Source organism: Lissotriton helveticus, chromosome 6 (genome assembly GCF_964261635.1).
Source record: "Lissotriton helveticus chromosome 6, aLisHel1.1, whole genome shotgun sequence".
Taxonomy (NCBI): Eukaryota; Metazoa; Chordata; class Amphibia; order Caudata; family Salamandridae; genus Lissotriton; species Lissotriton helveticus.
Genome location: NC_136067.1, coordinates 602340637 through 602363854, shown reverse-complemented (window position 1 = coordinate 602363854; position 23218 = coordinate 602340637). Strand labels below are relative to the sequence as shown.

At 43.8% G+C, this 23218-nt stretch overlaps 1 protein-coding gene across 1 annotated transcript in view; it reads left to right on the top strand.

Moving 5' to 3' along the window:
* Nucleotides 1-23218, top strand: part of LOC144762794 (CD109 antigen-like) — a 771981-nt gene that overhangs the window by 637806 nt on the left and 110957 nt on the right. The window contains exons 26-27 of the mRNA XM_078648064.1: nucleotides 13694-13859; nucleotides 15399-15589. Coding sequence (XP_078504190.1) covers nucleotides 13694-13859; nucleotides 15399-15589 — 357 coding nt within the window. The remainder of the gene's footprint in view (nucleotides 1-13693; nucleotides 13860-15398; nucleotides 15590-23218) is intronic.

Sequence of the window (23218 nt, the reverse complement as noted above, 5' to 3'; positions counted from 1 at the left end):
ATGGACAGAGTATCTGAGTTAATCAGAACACTCCTACCCAGTCAACAGATCAGGGCTTGATCCATCACCGTTTTTTAGCTCACTGCACCATCCCAGTTCAGAATCTGGCTATATGCAAATTAGTCTGTCCCTGGCCCAGTGCATCATGGGAACAGGGCAGACCAAACTACCAAGCCAATTCTTCACTGGAAAGGAAACAAGCTTCCGGGGACCGGTTTCTGGCATTACAGCCGTCTTCGGCCCGGCTTGTTTGAATCCTGATGGTGCAGTGAGCAAGGGACTCATGTCTGAGCATACCCTTCCACGCTTGTGGTGGCCAAAATATTTCAAAAAGGGGGTGGTGATGGACAGAGTATCTGAGTTAATCAGAACACTCCTACCCAGTCAACAGATCAGGGCTTGATCCATCACCATTTTTTAGCTCACTGCACCATCCCAGTTCAGAACCTGGCTATGTGCAAATTAGTCTGTCCCTGGCCCAGTGCATCATGGGAACAGGGCAGACCAAACTACCAAGCCAATTCTTCACTGGAAAGGAAACAAGCTTCCGGGGACCGGTTTCTGGCATTACAGCCGTCTTCGGCCCGGCTTCCTTGAATCCTGATGGTGCAGTGAGCAAGGGACTCATGTCTGAGCATACCCTTCCACGCTTGTGGTGGCCAAAATATTTCAAAAAGGGGGTGGTGATGGACAGAGTATCTGAGTTAATCAGAACACTCCTACCCAGTCAACAGATCAGGGCTTGATCCATCACCGTTTTTTAGCTCACTGCACCATCCCAGTTCAGAACCTGGCTATATGCAAATTAGTCTGTCCCTGGCCCAGTGCATCATGGGAACAGGGCAGACCAAACTACCAAGCCAATTCTTCACTGGAAAGGAAACAAGCTTCCGGGGACCGGTTTCTGGCATTGCAGCCGTCTTCGGCCCGGCTTGCTTGAATCCTGATGGTGCAGTGAGCAAGGGACTCATGTCTGAGCATACCCTTCCACGCTTGTGGTGGCCAAAATATTTCAAAAAGGGGGTGGTGATGGACAGAGTATCTGAGTTAATCAGAACACTCCTACCCAGTCAACAGATCCATCACCGTTTTTTAGCTCACTGCACCATCCCAGTTCAGAACCTGGCTATATGCAAATTAGTCTGTCCCTGGCCCAGTGCATCATGGGAACAGGGCAAACCAAACTACCAAGCAAATTCTTCACTGGAAAGGAAACAAGCTTCCGGGGACCGGTTTCTGGCATTACAGCCGTCTTCGGCCCGGCTTGCTTGAATCCTGATGGTGCAGTGAGCAAGGGACTCATGTCTGAGGATACCCTTCCACGCTTGTGGTGGCCAAAATATTTCAAAAAGGGGGTGGTGATGGACAGAGTATCTGAGTTAATCAGAACACTCCTACCCAGTCAACAGATCAGGGCTTGATCCATCACCGTTTTTTAGCTCACTGCACCATCCCAGTTCAGAACCTGGATATATGCAAATTAGTCTGTCCCTGGCCCAGTGCATCATGGGAACAGGGCAGACCAAACTACCAAGCAAATTCTTCACTGGAAAGGAAACAAGCTTCCGGGGACCGGTTTCTGGCATTACAGCCGTCTTCGGCCCGGCTTGCTTGAATCCTGATGGTGCAGTGAGCAAGGGACTCATGTCTGAGCATACCCTTCCACGCTTGTGGTGGCCAAAATATTTCAAAAAGGGGGTGGTGATGGACAGAGTATCTGAGTTAATCAGAACACTCCTACCCAGTCAACAGATCAGGGCTTGATCCATCACCGTTTTTTAGCTCACTGCACCATCCCAGTTCAGAACCTGGCTATATGCAAATTAGTCTGTCCCTGGCCCAGTGCATCATGGGAACAGGGCAGACCAAACTACCAAGCCAATTCTTCACTGGAAAGGAAACAAGCTTCCGGGGACCGGTTTCTGGCATTGCAGCCGTCTTCGGCCCGGCTTGCTTGAATCCTGATGGTGCAGTGAGCAAGGGACTCATGTCTGAGCATACCCTTCCACGCTTGTGGTGGCCAAAATATTTCAAAAAGGGGGTGGTGATGGACAGAGTATCTGAGTTAATCAGAACACTCCTACCCAGTCAACAGATCCATCACCGTTTTTTAGCTCACTGCACCATCCCAGTTCAGAACCTGGCTATATGCAAATTAGTCTGTCCCTGGCCCAGTGCATCATGGGAACAGGGCAAACCAAACTACCAAGCAAATTCTTCACTGGAAAGGAAACAAGCTTCCGGGGACCGGTTTCTGGCATTACAGCCGTCTTCGGCCCGGCTTGCTTGAATCCTGATGGTGCAGTGAGCAAGGGACTCATGTCTGAGCATACCCTTCCACGCTTGTGGTGGCCAAAATATTTCAAAAAGGGGGTGGTGATGGACAGAGTATCTGAGTTAATCAGAACACTCCTACCCAGTCAACAGATCAGGGCTTGATCCATCACCGTTTTTTAGCTCACTGCACCATCCCAGTTCAGAACCTGGCTATATGCAAATTAGTCTGTCCCTGGCCCAGTGCATCATGGGAACAGGGCAGACCAAACTACCAAGCAAATTCTTCACTGGAAAGGAAACAAGCTTCCGGGGACCGGTTTCTGGCATTACAGCCGTCTTCGGCCCGGCTTGCTTGAATCCTGATGGTGCAGTGAGCAAGGGACTCATGTCTGAGCATACCCTTCCACGCTTGTGGTGGCCAAAATATTTCAAAAAGGGGGTGGTGATGGACAGAGTATCTGAGTTAATCAGAACACTCCTACCCAGTCAACAGATCAGGGCTTGATCCATCACCGTTTTTTAGCTCACTGCACCATCCCAGTTCAGAACCTGGCTATATGCAAATTAGTCTGTCCCTGGCCCAGTGCATCATGGGAACAGGGCAGACCAAACTACCAAGCCAATTCTTCACTGGAAAGGAAACAAGCTTCCGGGGACCGGTTTCTGGCATTACAGCCGTCTTCCGCCCGGCTTGCTTGAATCCTGATGGTGCAGTGAGCAAGGGACTCATGTCTGGGCATACCCTTCCACGCTTATGGTGGCCAAAATATTGCAAAAAGGGGGCGGTGATGGACAGAGTATCTGAGTTAATCAGAACGCTCCTACCCAGTCAACAGATCAGGGCTTGATCCATCACCGTTTTTTAGCTCACTGCACCATCCCAGTTCAGAACCTGGCTATATGCAAATTAGTATGTCCCTGGCCCAGTGCATCATGGGAACAGGGCAGACCAAACTACCAAGCCAATTCTTCACTGGAAAGGAAACAAGCTTCCGGGGACCGGTTTCTGGCATTACAGCCGTCTTCGGCCCGGCTTGCTTGAATCCTGATGGTGCAGTGAGCAAGGGACTCATGTCTGAGCATACCCTTCCACGCTTGTGGTGGCCAAAATATTTCAAAAAGGGGGTGGTGATGGACAGAGTATCTGAGTTAATCAGAACACTCCTACCCAGTCAACAGATCAGGGCTTGATCCATCACCGTTTTTTAGCTCACAGCACCATCCCAGTTCAGAACCTGGCTATATGCAAATTAGTCTGTCCCTGGCCCAGTGCATCATGGGAACAGGGCAGACCAAACTACCAAGCCAATTCTTCACTGGAAAGGAAACAAGCTTCCGGGGACCGGTTTCGGGCATTACAGCCGTCTTCGGCCCGGCTTGCTTGAATCCTGATGGTGCAGTGAGCAAGGGACTCATGTCTGAGCATACCCTTCCACGCTTGTGGTGGCCAAAATATTTCAAAAAGGGGGTGGTGATGGACAGAGTATCTGAGTTAATCAGAACACTCCTACCCAGTCAACAGATCAGGGCTTGATCCATCACCGTTTTTTAGCTCACTGCACCATCCCAGTTCAGAACCTGGCTATATGCAAATTAGTCTGTCCCTGGCCCAGTGCATCATGGGAACAGTGCAGACCAAACTACCAAGCCAATTCTTCACTGGAAAGGAAACAAGCTTCCGGGGACCGGTTTCTGGCATTACAGCCGTCTTCGGCCCGGCTTGCTTGAATCCTGATGGTGCAGTGAGCAAGGGACTCATGTCTGAGCATACTCTTCCACGCTTGTGGTGGCCAAAATATTTCAAAAAGGGGGTGGTGATGGACAGAGTATCTGAGTTAATCAGAACACTCCTACCCAGTCAACAGATCAGGGCTTGATCCATCACCGTTTTTTAGCTCACTGCACCATCCCAGTTCAGAACCTGGCTATATGCAAATTAGTCTGTCCCTGGCCCAGTGCATCATGGGAACAGGGCAGACCAAACTACCAAGCCAATTCTTCACTGGAAAGGAAACAAGCTTCCGGGGACCGGTTTCTGGCATTACAGCCGTCTTCGGCCCGGCTTGCTTGAATCCTGATGGTGCAGTGAGCAAGGGACTCATGTCTGAGCATACCCTTCCACGCTTGTGGTGGCCAAAATATTTCAAAAAGGGGGTGGTGATGGACAGAGTATCTGAGTTAATCAGAACACTCCTACCCAGTCAACAGATCAGGGCTTGATCCATCACCGTTTTTTAGCTCACTGCACCATCCCAGTTCAGAACCTGGCTATATGCAAATTAGTCTGTCCCTGGCCCAGTGCATCATGGGAACAGGGCAGACCAAACTACCAAGCCAATTCTTCACTGGAAAGGAAACAAGCTTCCGGGGACCGGTTTCTGGCATTGCAGCCGTCTTCGGCCCGGCTTGCTTGAATCCTGATGGTGCAGTGAGCAAGGGACTCATGTCTGAGCATACCCTTCCACGCTTGTGGTGGCCAAAATATTTCAAAAAGGGGGTGGTGATGGACAGAGTATCTGAGTTAATCAGAACACTCCTACCCAATCAACAGATCCATCACCGTTTTTTAGCTCACTGCACCATCCCAGTTCAGAACCTGGCTATATGCAAATTAGTCTGTCCCTGGCCCAGTGCATCATGGGAACAGGGCAAACCAAACTACCAAGCAAATTCTTCACTGGAAAGGAAACAAGCTTCCGGGGACCGGTTTCTGGCATTACAGCCGTCTTCGGCCCGGCTTGCTTGAATCCTGATGGTGCAGTGAGCAAGGGACTCATGTCTGAGCATACCCTTCCACGCTTGTGGTGGCCAAAATATTTCAAAAAGGGGGTGGTGATGGACAGAGTATCTGAGTTAATCAGAACACTCCTACCCAGTCAACAGATCAGGGCTTGATCCATCACCGTTTTTTAGCTCACTGCACCATCCCAGTTCAGAACCTGGCTATATGCAAATTAGTCTGTCCCTGGCCCAGTGCATCATGGGAACAGGCCAGACCAAACTACCATGCCAATTCTTCACTGGAAAGGAAACAAGCTTCCGGGGACCGGTTTCTGGCATTACAGCCGTCTTCGGCCCGGCTTGCTTGAATCCTTGACCCCGGAAGCTTGTTTCCTTCCCAGTGTAAGAATTGGCTTTTGTAGTCTGGTCTGCCCTGTTCCCATGATGCACTGGGCCAGGGACAGACTAATTTGCATACAGCCAGGTTCTGAAACTGGGATGGTGCAATGAGCTAAAAAACGGTGTTGGATCTAGCCCTGATCTCTTGACTGGGTGAGAGTATTCTGCTTAATTCAGAGACTCTGTCCATCACCACCCCTTGTTGTAAATATTTTTGTCCACCCTAAGCGTGGAAGGGTATACTCAGAAGTGAGTCCCTTGCTCATTGCACCATCAGGATTCAAGCAAGCCGGGCCGAAGACGGCTGAAATGCCAGAAACCGGTCCCCGGAAGCTTGTTTCCTTCCCAGTGTAAGAATTGGCTTTTGTAGTCTGGTCTGCCCTGTTCCCATGATGCACTGGGCCAGGGACAGACTAATTTGCATACAGCCAGGTTCTGAAACTGGGATGGTGCAATGAGCTAAAAAACGGTGTTGGATCTATCCCTGATCTCTTGACTGGGTGAGAGTATTCTGCTTAATTCAGAGACTCTGTCCATCACCACCCCTTGTTGTAAATATTTTTGTCCACCCTAAGCGTGGAAGGGTATACTCAGATGTGAGTCCCTTGCTCATTGCACCATCAGGATTCAAGCAAGCCGGGCCGAAGACGGCTGAAATGCCAGAAACCGGTCCCCGGAAGCTTGTTTCCTTCCCAGTGTAAGAATTGGCTTTTGTAGTCTGGTCTGCCCTGTTCCCATGATGCACTGGGCCAGGGACAGACTAATTTGCATACAGCCAGGTTCTGAAACTGGGATGGTGCAATGAGCTAAAAAACGGTGTTGGATCTATCCCTGATCTCTTGACTGGGTGAGAGTATTCTGCTTAATTCAGAGACTCTGTCCATCACCACCCCTTGTTGTAAATATTTTTGTCCACCCTAAGCGTGGAAGGGTATACTCAGATGTGAGTCCCTTGCTCATTGCACCATCAGGATTCAAGCAAGCCGGGCCGAAGACGGCTGAAATGCCAGAAACCGGCCCCCGGAAGCTTGTTTCCTTCCCAGTGTAAGAATTGGCTTTTGTAGTCTGGTCTGCCCTGTTCCCATGATGCACTGGGCCAGGGACAGACTAATTTGCATACAGCCAGGTTCTGAAACTGGGATGGTGCAATGAGCTAAAAAACGGTGTTGGATCTAGCCCTGATCTCTTGACTGGGTGAGAGTATTCTGCTTAATTCAGAGACTCTGTCTATCACCACCCCTTGTTGTAATTATTTTCAAATTAGTAATCTCAAATCGAATCAGTTAATCATAAGCCAATAGTTACCTGAACACAACATGAATGAATATATATTCCAGGCAATTCAGTTGGGCAAATGCAAGAAGAAGTTAATAAAGACAGCATATGCAAAGTGAAAATATTTTGTTCCAATAAAGGGAAACTACCTAATGCTAAGCTAAGGTTGTGGGTAAATTAGAAATTCTTGAAGCTGTAGGTGCCAGCAAATATAGAATCGGACAAAGAACAAAATGAAGGTTCCATCAATAAAGGGAAGAATGTACTTGCACTAGAATATAAGTCGGTGAGCAGAAATGTAAGGATCAATGGGTCGAGAGAGAGAGAGAGCGGGGATGTCTGTCTGCAAAGGTGAGTGAGGCATGGCTCATCTGACTAACTAAATTACTTCCAAGAGACACATTCCCAGCGATTAGGAACAAATCAAAAATCAGACTTACCAATGTATGTGGTGTCGACCTTCTTCTCATGGATAATACAATTCCAGATTCTTCCATCATCTCTGCCTTTACGATGTCTCGAAAAGGAGCATCCTCCTCCTCTGCCTCCTATGCCTTCCAGGTGCTGAGAACCACAATCTGGACAGTTAATTGCAACAAGCATGATCTTTACACAACAATCTAATAGGACATAATTTTTAAGTAGAATTCGGTGACTCTGGTGCCTAAAACAGAAAAAAAGACTGGCACCGGTCTCCTGTAATCCAAAGGGGAGTGGCTTAAGTTTTCTCCTTCAGAGTGAGGGGGAGGATTGCAGTGACCCATACATGTCCCAGTGTAGTGGGGGAGAGGGAGAGAAGGGGCCCACGCCCTTTCCAAGAGTAGGAAGAGGGGTGGAGGAGTGGAGGGGTGGAGGAGTGGAGGGGTGGAGGGTGGGAGGAGGCCCAGGTAATGATCTTCCCAGCCCCAATGCTTGGACTGCTCTCAGAGGGGGCACTGCAGGGGAGCCTGGCTTGTACCAGTAGACCATCCACTGATGGGAGCCGCCCCCTTGTGTCAGGAGAATTTGGGGCAGCTGCCTTAATCATCCCACCAGTTCTGGTGTCTGGCAGCATCATGCCGGAGAGGAGTGTGCCGAAGTCCAGATGGAGAGGTGAGAGGGGGCCACAGTCCCCAGTGGAAGAACCAATGGGTCTGGGGTTGCCAGCTCCAAGGTCAATGCATCCTAAGACTAACCCTGGTGGTCCCACTGCTCACTAGGGAGGACAGTATGTGTTTCCCTTGGGGGTGGGGTAGTTGTACTACCTTAGAAGTCCTGGCTTGACAGACACAGGCTCAGCCTAAGGGTACCAGTTTGAGGGACCAGTTGAGAATAGCACCCCTCAACTGGTGGGAGAGCTGTGCAGGATGGCTGACTCAAGCTCCCTGACAGTTCTGGAGTCTGGGGGTACCTCTCCACAGTAGAAAGTACAGGGCCCCAGAGGGGACGACAGGGTGTTGGAGAGCCCAACCCAGTCTCCCTTTCAGCCTCAGGGTAGAGACCCTGTGCTGAGTGGCCAGTCTTTTATTGACTTGACTCTATGCCAAGAGAAATGTAAGTTCTTAGTTGAACAAGCAGATTACCTGGGTTACAGTATTACTGAAGGTGGAGTCAAGCCTAAAGAGAATTTGTTTGAATGCAATCAAATTGGATCCTTCGCCCACAGACAAAGACATGGTAAGGTCCTTTTTAGGCATTATCGAGTATTATGCCAATTTTGTAGAGACATTTTCAGACAAAACTGAGCGTTTGAGGCTTCTGTTAAAAAAAGGAGTCTCCTTTAATTGGGGGCAGGAACAACAGGATAGTTTTGAGATGATTTAGAATCATATTTGTGATGCTGATAACAAAGGTGAGAAAACAGTAGAAGTTGCCTCCCACACTTTGACCAACTCAGAAAGGAATTACTCAGTGGTTGAACGCAAAGTTTTAATGACAGCTTGGGGTACAGTGTATTTTAGTACTTCCTTGTGAGAAACCAAGATCCTCCTTTGCACTGATCACAAACCTTTGGTCAAGGTTTTGCTTTGGGGGGAGGGGGGGCAGCAGATAATGAACTGGCTAGACTAGCAGCTACACTTAAAGATTAATGGTATGTCATTGAACACATTCAAGGATGAAAGAATTGTGTAGGTAATTTCTTGTCTAGACTGTCGTTGGATTGGCAGGTAATGGATGAGCCGGCAGTTTTAAACAAAGAAAATGAAGGTGCGGTGGCTTCAATTCAGAATGTGATGGAACTAGGAGGCATGCACGCCATCACAAAAGATGAATGGGTCAAGGTGATGGCGTTGGGGCCCATAATCAAGGAGGTGAAATGGTTGTTGGCGTTGGACAGTAGTAGGGAAAGTATTGTATCATTGTTTGTCAGACCCTGTTTTAAAGTCCTGGAGAAATTCTCTTTTTATGATGACATGGTGCTGATGAGAGGTGAGAAATTTGTACCAGAGGGTGGTATCCAAGCAAATTTGAAAGAAATGGCACACAAGGGGCACATTGGGCAAACCAAAATTAGGAATCAGTTGAGAGAGAATTGGTGGTGGCCTGGTATGGATGAACAAGCAGATAAATGGGTTAAGGGCAGCAAGCAGGGGCGGTTTCTTGATTAGACTGGCAGGGCTCAGCTCCCGCTTCAATTTTTGCGTCCATTGCTGTCAAGTTGTAAATGTTCATTTCATTATAACTTCAAAGAGTGTGACCCTCGCTCTGCGCGAGGGTCAGGCAAAATCAGGCACTTTCAAAAGGGAAATGTGCCGGCCGTCGCAGAAGTTAGAGGGCTTAACTGAACTCAGCCCTGGCCTCCGGCAGCATACAACACTGTAAGGCACTGCCCTCTGATGACACACTGCAGCCTCGGTGATTAAAAACAGCCTGGGCGCGTTAAGCAAACGCTCTGGGTTTTCATTGCTGTTTGTCAATCAGTGAGCCTGTGTACTGCTGCAGCCTACCTACTTCCTAACTCGTCACAGGGTAGGGTGGGAACAAGCCTCCATGACACCACCCTACTCTAGGAAGAGCAGGAGAGATTATCGGTGCACACGAGGTTTGCTGTCGAAGTAATCTCTGCTTGACAAAAGCAACCAGCTTCCAGTGAGTGGAGCAGCAGTGTGAAGGTAAAAAGTAGGCTACAGCCCAAGCCACAGTCTGAAAATTCACCTAACCCCTCCTCCGTTCCAAGGCAAGGCAGCAGAGGTGATCGGATTCGAGGACGGCTGTCAGCAAATATCCCAGGCGGCAAGTTGAGTCATTAAGAATTATGGAGGGAGGGAGTCTATAAGCACGATAAATAAAAGAATGCACTTGCAGGTAAAGAAAAAGAAAACGCCGGTTTTGATTAGGTTTGAATTTATGTACCAATTTCAGCTCTTATGTACCTTTTGTGGCCAGGTCACAGACCGGGAACAGTCGCACTCGTCCACATTTGTATTGCATTTACATCTAATATTCAGGGATATAGCAGCATCTCATTAATATTACTGCAAAAAATGACTGTGAAAATGAAATAGAATCTGTGACTTCCTCACATTTCTCCTGTGTGAGGTCCTGTTTTGATCTTAAATAAACTTGCTTTTTATGAGTGTTGCATAAAATATAAACACAACATTTCTCTGCAAACTGTCTGCAGCAGCATCCCATTCCATACATCATCCACATGAAAAATATTTTAAATAAAAACGGTGTTTAAAACAATCTAAGAATTATAGAAGGTCATTAGGTTAAGACTATTCGCAGAACCGAGTTGCCTCTATCAGGAGCGCCTAAAAGTATGTGAACCTAGGCCATGGCCCACTTTGACCATATCTTAAAATGTCTCTGCCTAGGGAGCAGGTTTTTCATGGGCAGTATGATTCAAGTGCTAAGCACCTGAAGAAACGTGAAATGTACCTCCAACAGGCACTTATTTCTTATCATCCACTTGGGCATGTGTACATATGTTAAATATCAAGCATGCTTGAGTTAGCTTGTTTCTGAGCAATTAGATGGGCAAACATATTTTTTAGTAGATTAGGAAACACGTGTCATCTGATCAATGTAAACTGTGGATTGATTGCAAAACAGATTTAATCACAGTGCCGCGTTAGGCTCAGAAGGTACCGTCTGCATTCAATCGCAGTCAGTCCTTCTCTTGGTAACAAAGTATAACCTATTCTGGGTGTAAGAAGAGAAAACAATTTAATATGTCCCTTGCTAACCTGAATTACTTTATCTTAAGAAAGGCACGTCCATCCAGCTTTGATGTAGGCAGAGACAGTTCCTGTTAATTATTCATGCCTGCAAAACATCACTCTAACAGAGTGATTGAGAACGTGGTTTAAATACAGGGAAACAAATGCACTGTCATTAAGATGGATGGATGGTTGGATGCTCTGGTGATTCACCAGTGGTGAAAGGATACATAGATGGATGAGTGGGCGAAGAGTTATGATGGGCAAATGAATCGATGATTTTCTAGTGAATCGATACATGGATAGATGGGAGGGTGGATGAGTGATTGGGAGAGACTCTAGAAGGATGGATGGATGGATGGATGGATGGATGTTTGAACACATGTATGTAGTGGATGGGGAAACTTGGATTAATTACTGGAGGGATGATTCAATGAACGATGAATGGGTTGTATGCCCTTATTTCGTCCGGATTCACTCACTACACAAAAAATGAATCCCCAACTTTTATGCCCACCAGTTTGAAAAATCACCAGCCGCCCCTGACAGCAAGGTGTTCGAAGAAGGAGAAAAGAGGTAAAAGGTCATTGTAAAATCAGACATTTGTCACATATAGGATCCAGGCAAACCATGGCATACATTGTCTGGATTTTATTGGCCCTATGCCCGTGCTGACAAGTGAATGGAAATATGCCATGGTAGTGGTGGATGTTCATTTGAAGTGGTTAATTGTAAATTTATGAGATTACCACTAGGGCTACCATTACTTTGTTGAAGGAAATCTTCTTGGAGGAAGGTGTTCCCAATGCCATTATAACCGATAATGTAACACAATTGCTGGGGAGATGCAAAGTTTTTGGGAGTCATGTGGTATTGTACATAATTGCATCTCGTTTTACAATCCACAAAGTAATGGTGTTGTGGATAGGGTGACCAGAATGGTCAAAGGCACAATTCAAATGGCTGTCGCTTGAGGACATGATGTTGGTGGTATGATGATATGCATGGGGGCTGCTTATCACACTCAAAGAACTCCTTTTGAGCTAATGAAGGGAAGGTTGGCAGGCACCATGTTAGTTTCTGAATGGATGACAGAGAAAAGGAATTTTCTGATAGAGGGAAGATTGTAGTCGGGACAAGAAGCATATTCCATGCATTGAAGTGGGTGATTGGGTGATGATTTGTTGTGCTCAGAAAGGAGGAGGCTTGTCAAAATTTAGAGGGCCATTTAAAGTCGGGCATGTTTGTTGGTTTGCCATGGTCTTGGACAATGGATAGAGCTTGAACAACAGACATGTGGCTTTATACTAAAGAAGTGGTCTAATTCAGGCTGGTGAGGAGCAGGACAACAGCGATTTCATGTTAATGGTTGATGGAGATATTAACAGGTCCTCTGAAAGACCTTGTAATGCCCCATTGAGGTGTGTGAGTGATGCTTTGCTTAAAATTCCTGTGGCAAGTGACCAGAATAATACCTTGAGAAGTGTTAGGAATCACAAACCGCCTGCATACTTCAGAGATTATGATCAATAATGTGTCATCTTGGAATATGATGCTATGGTATACATTTGTATGTATCTTTGTAGGTAAATAACATGTTTCATATGTATTGATATTTTTCCCCATGCATTGGTCATTTGTAAAGGGGGGAGATACGTTGTGCTTTGGCAGGACCCTTCTGTAAGAACATGAAGTGTAGGATTAGCATGCATTCTAAGTTCCTTATTACCTGCAAGCGTTCCTGTGAAGTCGGTTACACTAGGGCTGGCTGAAGGACAGCTAAGTTTGTGTTGTAGGGATCGAGTTTACTTAATACATTTTCCAACTTACCCACGACCTGCAGTGCAGTTATTTTAGAGGTACAAGAGGCTACCAAGAAAAAAAACACTGCACCAGAGAAAGTAATATCTTACGGACTCCCTTTGATTACTACATTGGTTACTACCTATACTACAATATGTACTAATTTGGTGTGCCTCGGCATATGTGCATGTGGATTTCGTAAAGTGACACCGTTCTGCCCAGCTACATTCCTCACATGCCATAACATCAAACTGTTTTAGTTGCTACATAGAAGTCCAATATGACAGGGCTGATGAACAGGCCCAATCCAAGACAAAGCTGACTCAATCTCATGACCCAGCCAAGGCCCACGTTCAGTGGTATTGTTTTGAAAGAAACATTTTTTAACTGGATGAAAACGTCCCTTTTCTGGTAATATTTTCGTTTAACTGAAATAACAAATAGCATTGTTTCAGGAAGATGTCTTTGTGAGCACATGCACGTCTCACATGATACACTGCAAGGTGCAGGCAGAGCAATTACCAGATAGGCTAGAAGATTATTTGCCTTCTCTCTGTACTTAGCTATCTTTGCAAGATTTAAAGATGGATGACGGGACTTGCAGCAGAGAAGCAAGAAAACCTGCCAGTAAATGAAGTACTTGAGAAATCCCTCCACATAGCCATGCATATGTGGTTGGGTTAACACCCTGATATACCGTTAGTAAGTGGACTGAGTTGTAATATCCCCAGCGCAGCACAGATGCTAGCCTGCTACCTAATGTGCCTTCCCGGAGGTGCAAGAACTCTTCTCACAAGGCAGATGCAGGTATTTGGCAGCCAGCTCTATATGAGACACTCTTTCCTGAGTGAGGAAACGTGAAGCATAGGCCAGGTTTTAGTGCTGCTTCTACCAGGCTCTCTAAACGGAGACCTAAGTATTTCTCAAGCAGAAATACAGATCTTCAACATGCAATTTACTTGGTGTTGTTACTGGGTTTCAACACTTATTTTCTCACTAAAAGTCTGAACAATTAGGTTTTTTCTGTTTTCATGTAATTACTCTAAGTTTCAAGACAATGTACTTTTTCCCAGGGCTCTTCTCAGTTTCGAGATGCTATCCACTATCTGGAACGTAAAATTGATGAAGGAATTGCAGACAATTACACCCTGGCAATTGTGACATATGCCTTGTCGCTGGCTGATGTCTCAAGAGCTAAAGAGGGACTGAACATTTTGAACAGAAGAGCAGAAAAAACAGGTAATAATTAGATTAAATTCACCACGCATGTGAAACATTTTTTTAAAGGACAAACAGAACTAATGCCATTTATAGGTACTACTTAACTCTGAAAAGCATTACATTATACGTTTATCAGTCAAGCCGTAGTTTCCGTTTTCATAATAGGCTTGATTTTAAAAACATATTTTATCTTATGTACATGCAATTATCATATATTTGATTTTTACTCCGTGTACGTCCTATGTATAGTTATATAGCTATGCATCACTTGCATATCATGTCAAACAATGTAAATGTTTTACATCAGCTCATGCGCAGAATATAATGAAAAAAACAGCTGAAGCACACCGTGTATGCAGTGGCTGGCGGGAAAGTGCTTGGCTGGGGGGACTTCAGCGAGGTACAGAAAACAATCTAGACTATTGATCACTGAAATAGTCCAGCCAACCACCCTGTTTTATTATGAAATGGAATGTCTCTTCACGATGACTACTACAAGAATCACCTATCAATCCTATGGGCATCACCAGCCGGTCAATTTCTTTGTATCCGACCCGACCTCCATCGTGGTCGGTCATATTTGTTTACTTTGACCTGGTCGCATGCAACTAGATGCCCATGGTTGACGCTTTGATCTTTTTGGCGCTAGTTTTTACTTTAAAAATTCATAAAACTTTTATTAAAATTCACTCTATTTTTCTAAATTGGTGTAGGATTTTTCTTAAGTAGTGTTTTCGCTGTATTGCTATTTGTGTGCTGCATAATACTTTACACATTGCTTCTCAGTTCAGCCTGACTGTTTCTGTGCCAAGCTACCAAAGCGTTAAGCACAGTTTAATTTAGTGACTTTTGTGGTTCACCCTGACAGGGATTGTGGCTGTTGCTTAAACAGGTGGCACCCCTCTTTCAACCAACTACCCAATTTCTCAAAGCAAGCATAACAGAAGAATGGTGGTGCAGTCACCTGAGGAGAAACAAGGAAACACTTGCTCCCCAAGGAGTGCTAAAAGGCATATAAAGCCTCAATCAGTATTGGAAGGGCAACTCATACAATAAAAACAGTGTGTGACTGAAATGTTTCTGGAAAGTATAAACACAAGAATAAGGATGAAAGCCTTTAAATCAGGAGCAGAGATCTGAGATAGAAAACAATGGCATCCAGTCATGAGCAAGGGGCTAACCTGAAGCCGAATATAAACACAGGTGATGCATTGGGAACAACAGGTCTATTCAACACAAAGAAATATACAGTGATAAATGAACAGCATATGTAATGTAGTATTCTGATTATAGTAATAATCCATGATTGGAGATCAAATTTGTATGTTAGGTTCAAAGTACAGAAGAACTAATGCATTCATTTCTTATATATATTCCATAACTGTTAATCATTGTGGTGGCAGGCGTATACATCAACTTGTGCATATTGTAAAGTCAGGCTAGCTGAAAAAAGTAGAACAACCACCACTTGTGCATGGGCAGCAGTGGCATTAAGTTGTGTTATGTATAACCTTTGACAGAGCAAAGACGTTTCTAATTGGTGGTTTATATTTACAGGTGATTTGAGGTTCTGGAGAACAGCATCCTCTAAACTGTCTGATGGGTGGCAGCCAAGTTCAATAGACATTGAAGTAGCGGCATATGTCTTGCTCTCCCACGCCCGACAGAAACGTGTTGCTGAGGGTTTGCCCATCATGAAATGGCTGAGTCAGCAAAGAAATCACCTTGGAGGGTTTTCATCTACTCAGGTCTGGTAATCGTTAAAAGAAAAGTTTTTTGTACACTTTCGTATACACAAAACTATACTCCAATATCTTGCATTCACTGGTGTGACGCGTTTGAACCAATCTTTATATATGCAAATCATTTCAGGTAAAAAAGTACAGGTGCTTACTAGCAGGTAGATGCTAAATGAAGTTTTTTTGCACATCACAGGACATCTCCTATGCAGACTAGTCCCACGGATCGCCGTACTGCCTTACAATACGGAATCTATAGAAGGAGCGTTTTGGTCCAAGCAGCAAAATTCTGGACTCGCTACCTACCAGGGTCTGCAGCATACTGACTGTTCCCAATATAGCCGATCCTAATTGCCAATCCAACGCGGTTGAACATCATAATCCACCAGATATAACTGCTAATGCCTACAGTCTTCAACCAACCCTGTCTCAAAATGGATTGATCATCCAGGACACATAACCCTCTTCTAGCTTTCTTCTCTTTTCAGCATGGATCTCGGGTGGTGGGGCGGGCCGAGGGGGTAAGGAGGTATCATTGTAAAAGAAAAGACAAATCCACTTACCTCCTCGCTGCTCTGACCCACGTCGTCTCTTCTCTGCCAAACAGGAAGCAGCAAGGCTCCCCTGAGCCAATCACAATGCTGCAATGCAGCGCAGTGATTGACTCCCCAAACCAATCACAAAGCTGCAATGCAGTGCTATGATTAATCTGACCGCTGAAATCATCGCTCAGACGGGGACTGGGTCTGGATATGTTCTCCATGCAAATAGAGCCTGCAAGGAGAACATGCTAAAGTGCGCATGACTGTTTGGCCATCCCGAGAGGGCTGGTCAAAGCATCATGCGCACTTTAGTGTGCCCACCACTCCTCCCCTGCTCTGTCAGCAGAGCAGCCCCGCCCTTACGCTGCCGCAGCAGGGAAGAATAAAATGATAATAACCTTGTTTTATTAACATTTTATTTTTCCTTCCTTTTACTGCTGCACAGCGGTAGTGGGGTGACACTCCTCCGCCTTAACAGAGGAGCCACCACTGTCTCTCCTCAATCTCAAGTGGCCTCAAAGCCACTTGTAACTAAGACAGGCTATGTGATAAACACCAATCCCATTTAAGTACAGAAAGACATGAGATGCAATTGCTTTAGAACAGCCCTACGAGCTTATGCCTATCTCACACCTCTACAACAAACCACCCTATAGCATGAATAGGTAGACTACAAACTAGACATGATATAGAAAGATCTGTCGGACAATTCTGTCCAACAGAGGACTCTAAGTGAGTATGACATTGGAGGTCCTGCTATCTATATACTCTGACCTTCACTTATCTCGCTACCGTGCTGATCACATAGCAACACCATATTTCAGTCCATCCAAACAGATCTTTGATGCTCTCTTCCCTCCCCTTAATACCTGTCCTGCCTCATAAGATAGTAGTGTGGTCAGCCTTAATGAAGCAGCCAATACTGATAAAAGGCCGGCATCTCCCTTATAATATCTGCAAATGCCACAGTTGGAACATAAGACCTAAGTTATGCTGCCAGTATATATCTCGAAATGTAAATCCCACATCTGTACTACACACTTTTTTCAATCATTACACTGCAAAGGGCTGCGTGCCATTAAACGTTGATCACACTTTGGTGGCCATGACTCCGAACATGGAAACACTTCCCACATACCCTACATACTAAGACAGCGCTCTCCCAACCACACACTCTGCACAGCATGGCATTCTACCAATGTGAAGAAGTGTTATATAAATTCTACAATACAATACAAGAAAAAGAGATACTATTAATTTTGAATTATTGTAACCCAAATATAACTTTTGCACACTCAAGGACGATAAAAAACATCTTTGTGCTGTGATTGGTGGAAAGAAAATGTGAATGATGAGTGAACGGACCTATGGTTGAAGGCTGGCCGAAAGCCCTTCTTTCTGTGCATCTGTTTTTGCATTTTTTTATTTACAGTATTTCTTTTTTTATATTCTTTTTTTAAATGAGGCAGGTGAGATGGTTAAAGTTTTTTATAACGTTGGCTTCAGTTTACAAAGTTGCACACTCCCTAGCAGTCCCTATGGCCACTTACTCTGAAGCCAAAGCAAAAAGGAAATTCTGTGTTTGCCTGACCCTTCAGATAAAAGTGGTTTAAAAAAATTATTTCTCGCAGTACACATAATAGGACGCAATAATAAAGTATGACTCATAAGGTCTGAGTTCATGGTTGTACAAATACTTCTGTAAGGATGTCCAGCTTTACATTTCCATCATTTTATTGACAACCCAATACGAAATAACGCATGTTATCTATGGAATGTGGGCCTAGGTATGAATAGCAAATATTTAGCTGGAAACATATGGTTCTATAAAGTCTACGTTGAGATCTTTTTTTTCTGAATAAAATTTACATCAGCAGTAAAAATGTTCACTTGACATGTCTGAAAGTTTTATTTGCCTTATTCCTGCTTATGACTGTGACATTAATATCAAGCTTCTATTTGGCGAAAAATGTACCTTCCTTCTGCCTCCCCGTACTGCAGGTATTAATACCTTGAACAGAGATCTCGGAGTCATTTAGTAACAACAGAAAAAAAACGCTGAAGTCTGGTTAAAAAACCTTAGAGTGTGTATTTGCACTCTGTAGAGACCGTAGACCAAACTTTAGGCAACGAAATTCAAAACCTTTAGGCTGGAGCAAGATAGTAAAATAGTAAAACAATGAGCAATGAAAAGGGCCAGGGAATTCTGTAAGACTGTAGCATTTACTACATACTTATTGATTTTCTAAAATACTCACGAAATTTCCCGTGTAAGCTGTAATATTTTCAGATTTCACAAAAAAAGTTGTTTCTAGCTAAACTGGATAAAAATAATAATGCCTGAGAAAGATTAGCTATGAATAATTCATTCACTAAAGGTGTTGAAGTGTATGCTCACACCTTTGCAAGTGGTTCAGTTTATCAATTATAGGAGAGCAATTGCAGCGAATTATAGACAGCTGTGATTAAATTTTTTGTTAATGGCAACTAAATGAGTGCTAATTGCTTCAAGGTGCACTTCAGGTGTTAAAGACTGACAATGTAGGGCTTTTTCCCTTAGTGTTTTATGTTTTTACACATCCTAGTCATAAATGATAGAATAGGGTAAGCAGGTGAGGCTTGATGTACAAAGGAGTTGATTTTGGGATGTGTTATTTCAGGTTTAATCTTGGGTAAAAGTCCAGATCGGAGTGGTCGTACTGGACATCGGGCATTTACCCCAGGGAGGCTGAAAGGTTGGGGGGCTGCTTTTGTAACTGGGGGCTGGGTTTGTAGCAGTGCAGCAGTTTTAAAAGCACTGCAGAGGTGCATGTATATCCAGCACTTTTCAGGCAACAATACATTTGCCAAGATAAGAGAGGGGCGTTTTGTCTAGTGGCAGTGTTGGCTCATCTAAAGTAGCACAGAGGGAAATAGCGTCTACTATGAAAATCACAGAACAGTATTTTATGTGGATAGCTCAATGGGTTACTGCTTTTGTCACAGAGATCCTTTTGTTACTGTGCAGTTCTCAAGCTACAATCGTAATTTAGGTTAGAAAGTTATGTTTTTTGTGTGAAATTCTTTCATCATCCTAATTTTGCTTAAAAGGGTTTGTTTGGGCAGAAATAAATTCATATTAGTAAGTAACCACTGTGTTATGTTCTAAATCCCGAGTCTGTGCTTCCCCAGATCAAGCACTCTTAAAAAATGCCTCCCAGAATGGATGGCATGTGAATCCTGCACCTTGTCGTCCCCTTTTTCATATGTAGCATTTTCTATACATTGATTTACACACATTTGATTCATTGTCTCTGTATGTGTCTGTGACGTTAAATTATCTGACACCCTACACTCCTATGAGAGGTACTATAAAAAAAATAGAGGGGGGTCTCGAGAATGAGAGGCTCTGTTGGAGGGTGATAGAAATAGGGAATCACTGAAGAGCCCCAATAACAAATGTTGTATCCTGGTGCACTGTAAGGTCATCATTTGCCATACATTAAAAACTAAAACAATTGAATATATAACGAAAAATGTATGCACCATTTTTTTCACATTTTTTTAGTGGAGAAAGTCTCCAAGCCCGCTTGTAGTGGTCTGACTCGCTCACTGCGCTCAATCGCTATGCACTGAATGGGTGCAGGTCTGATAAAACTTCACCAGGGCTGCTTTGGGTTCCCAGTCCGGCCCCGGTAAAAGTGACTGAGTGGCTACATTAGCATCACGTTTTAAATGTTCTTCATAAATGACCTCATCCAGAATGTTGGTTGCTTCGTCAATGGATGTCCTCGTCAAGTGCAGTGCCAACTATATTAGGTTGCAATGTTCTCCTGGTGTCTTCGACAAGAGACAAATCGCTTATTAATATGTGCAATATGGAATTGTCTGATGGTGAGGAAAGAACTGCAGAATATCATTTTGTACAAACTCCTCTATTGCTAGGTTGTCATTATCTTGAGGTCAAAAATATGGTATTGCCTTACATTTTCATATGTTTTTGCATTAGAAGCCTACGTTTTTCCAGTTGTCCTAAAGTATGCTACTTACGCCCCACACTTGTGCTCTAGGTGTTATCAATTGAGATGTTATGAAGTGCAATATGGGTGACATTCGTATCAGTACTTGATTGCAGTTTTTGTAAAGTGTTTAACATGTCGTATTTTTGTTTAAAGAGCCATAGGTTTCCTGATTACCACTGCAACCGCAGATTATTTAATAATTCAGCTTGGTGGTATCCTTTGTATGCTCTGAAAATTCTAGTTTTTTCCCAAGAAACTCTCATTATGGCATACAGACAAAATGGTGCATACAATGTTATTTTAAATGTTCACCTCAGAATATGAGAATATTACCGGGTTTTGTGCCTTAACTTGATGTCAGGATGGCTCCACACTATGTGGACTTTCCAGGCATTGCACTCCTGTCATATCACTGTAGTCGACGTACGATATTTTTAGTGGCTTATGTCCAGTTACTGAGAGGGAAGCAACGAAGTACTCCCTCACTATGCACTAGGATTCGCCCTTATAATTACCGGTTAACTGAGTGCACGTGTAAGGGCTGTGCTGTGCCTGAATGTGGTCCGACCAAGGAGTTTTCCTGGTGAGCACCTTACACAACTAGGGATCCAAGAGATTTTGGGTTATCTTGCAGGGTGCACAGGGGAGTTGCTGTAATATTTTGTATTAACCCCTTCATAAAGGTTTTAAGGGTTGTAGCTTACCCAGCAGGGCATTTGGTCAATGTTAGATCACAATTACAAAACTGCAAGGCTCAGTTTTGATCTCTGTATGTATCCATATATAGAGTTGGTGCCAACAAACCCTAATAAGCCTTCATATATTTGCTTACTTAAATATAAACCATAGATATAAATTGTTTATGATCATAAATAGAAACGGTCAACTAATGCTGCTGACCTTGAGAAGATCTCTCCTACAAGGCTTTTCGTTTACAAGCTATAAGCCGGATAGGCTAGTCGAGTTCATTGAGATCGGCACTGACAGCTCTATTTTATAAATGAATTGTGGGGCTCGAGGTAAGCAGAAATTCGAATAATTTTTATAAGATAAACTTCATATCAAATGAAAGATGAGAAACAGAAGCATTAGACCTTGAAAGAAAATTTCCATGAACTTCAGAGAGCCTACTTTGTGAACCATCATGCACAATCTTCGATCACAGACAAAATCATTGATAAGCTAAGGGTGGCAAATAAAGTTTTGTTGAAGGCAAATAAGGGATTGATCATCAGTTTCCTGGGAAAATGGTAATGATGCTTTTGCGAGGAGAAGCACAAAATCGGTTACTAATAACGAGAATGGGGGGATTGGAACGTGAGGATGGAATGTACTTATTTTTTAAAGACCATTATATTTGTGATAAAGTACTACTATCTGTTCCATGGAGTTCCATGACCATATGGCGGAACGAGATGTAAGGCCAAGTTACTTTATGTTCTCCTGAAACCTTGAAGTAGTTTGCAATGTCCTTTTATGTTATGGCAGATGGTATTTAATTCTTTAATACATGGTCATGCCATCACCCTTCTCACAAACTTATTAAATCCTTGGTATCTTCTTATTTCATATGAAAGAGATGGTATGTTTTCAAATATGTGCAACAAAATAAAAATGTGTAGTGCAAAATTAAATATACCAAAAGGCAGTTAGTAATGTGTTACATTACACTGATTATAATATTTTTTGTAAGTCAATTAAAAGAAATTATAGCTCAGAATGTATAGAAAGATGTAAAAAAGATTCTATCTTTTCTGTAAATACCCAGAGCATGCAAAAAAATAACCATGTTCTAATGAATAACTCTTTTCTGCTGTTCACTGCTCATTTTAGAAAAATACATCAGCAGAACAGAAAGTCAGTTTTCATGTTTGTTGTTTGCAGTGCAGTTGTAATTATGCTGCGTGATCTGCCTTTCATCTTGGATAATGACTAAGGCAGCAGGCATTATAATGTCAGAACTTAACTTTCATAACTTATTACAGGTATTGTGTGTTCTACCACAAGTAAAGTTTTAAGGTCTTTCCGGCTTCAAGCCAAATTGTATATGAATTCTTATAAAATGTGATTTAAGGGCTCCTTTGCAGGGCTTTTCATAGGCGATGCCAAGAACACTTTCCACAATCAAATGTCTAAGCGTCTTTAAGGGAAGACAACATAGCCCCCAGTACTTAAATATGCACATGTAAAAGTGACTGTGAAATATTAGGTCTAGTCAGGTTAAGTTAATAGAACAGGAATACAGAGAGATGGAAAGCCTCGAAATCAGTGTAACAAATTGATTGATTAAACAAAAGGGTGGGCCAATCCTTGAAAACAGATATAGAGCCCTAGCACCGCCTGATTATGCAGAGGATGGGTGGTTGAATGAGATAGACTAGGATACTGGGAGGCCACACAGCCTTGGGGAATTAACGTGGAATATTAAGGGCTACAGGAAAATGACAAAATCAGAAAGTTTGAGGAGCTACATAGAATTGTACCAAATTGTTTGCCTACCAGAAATGTGGCTGTGTGGCGAGAACCCCCGGATTGATGGGTTTGTTAAGATAAATAGATTGGCTTGGATGAGCCAAAAGGGGGCGCCCATCTGGTGGACAAATAATCCTGACATCCACCAAAATAACAAAGAACGTAATAGCACAGAATGTGAAATGTAGCTGGCTGGTGGCATGTAGAGTGCAACTCCTGGACCCAGGCCCAAAATGTGATTGCATGACTATAGTCAATGTGTATATGCAGGGGGGAGGGGGAGAAGGATATATGGTTAAGTTAGGAAATTCAAGGAGGATATAGAGGGACTTAGTGACCTACACCCCCGCGAGCTGTTTATTCTGTTGGGGGATTACAACCTTAAATTGGACCTGCATAGGGTCGACCTATGAAATAAAGAGACACTGATTGCATTTGAGATGGATGATACCAGATTCTCTAATGTTAAATTGTCTATAAAAGATATGGCTTCAGGCAAGTATTTGTGATCCAAGGGGGCAGTCTGTTTTGAATGGTAGGTTATAGGCAGGCTGTCCGGCTAGGCGAAAATAAAGAGGGGACAACAACCCTGCCCAATAGATTATATCTTCATGCATGCCTGG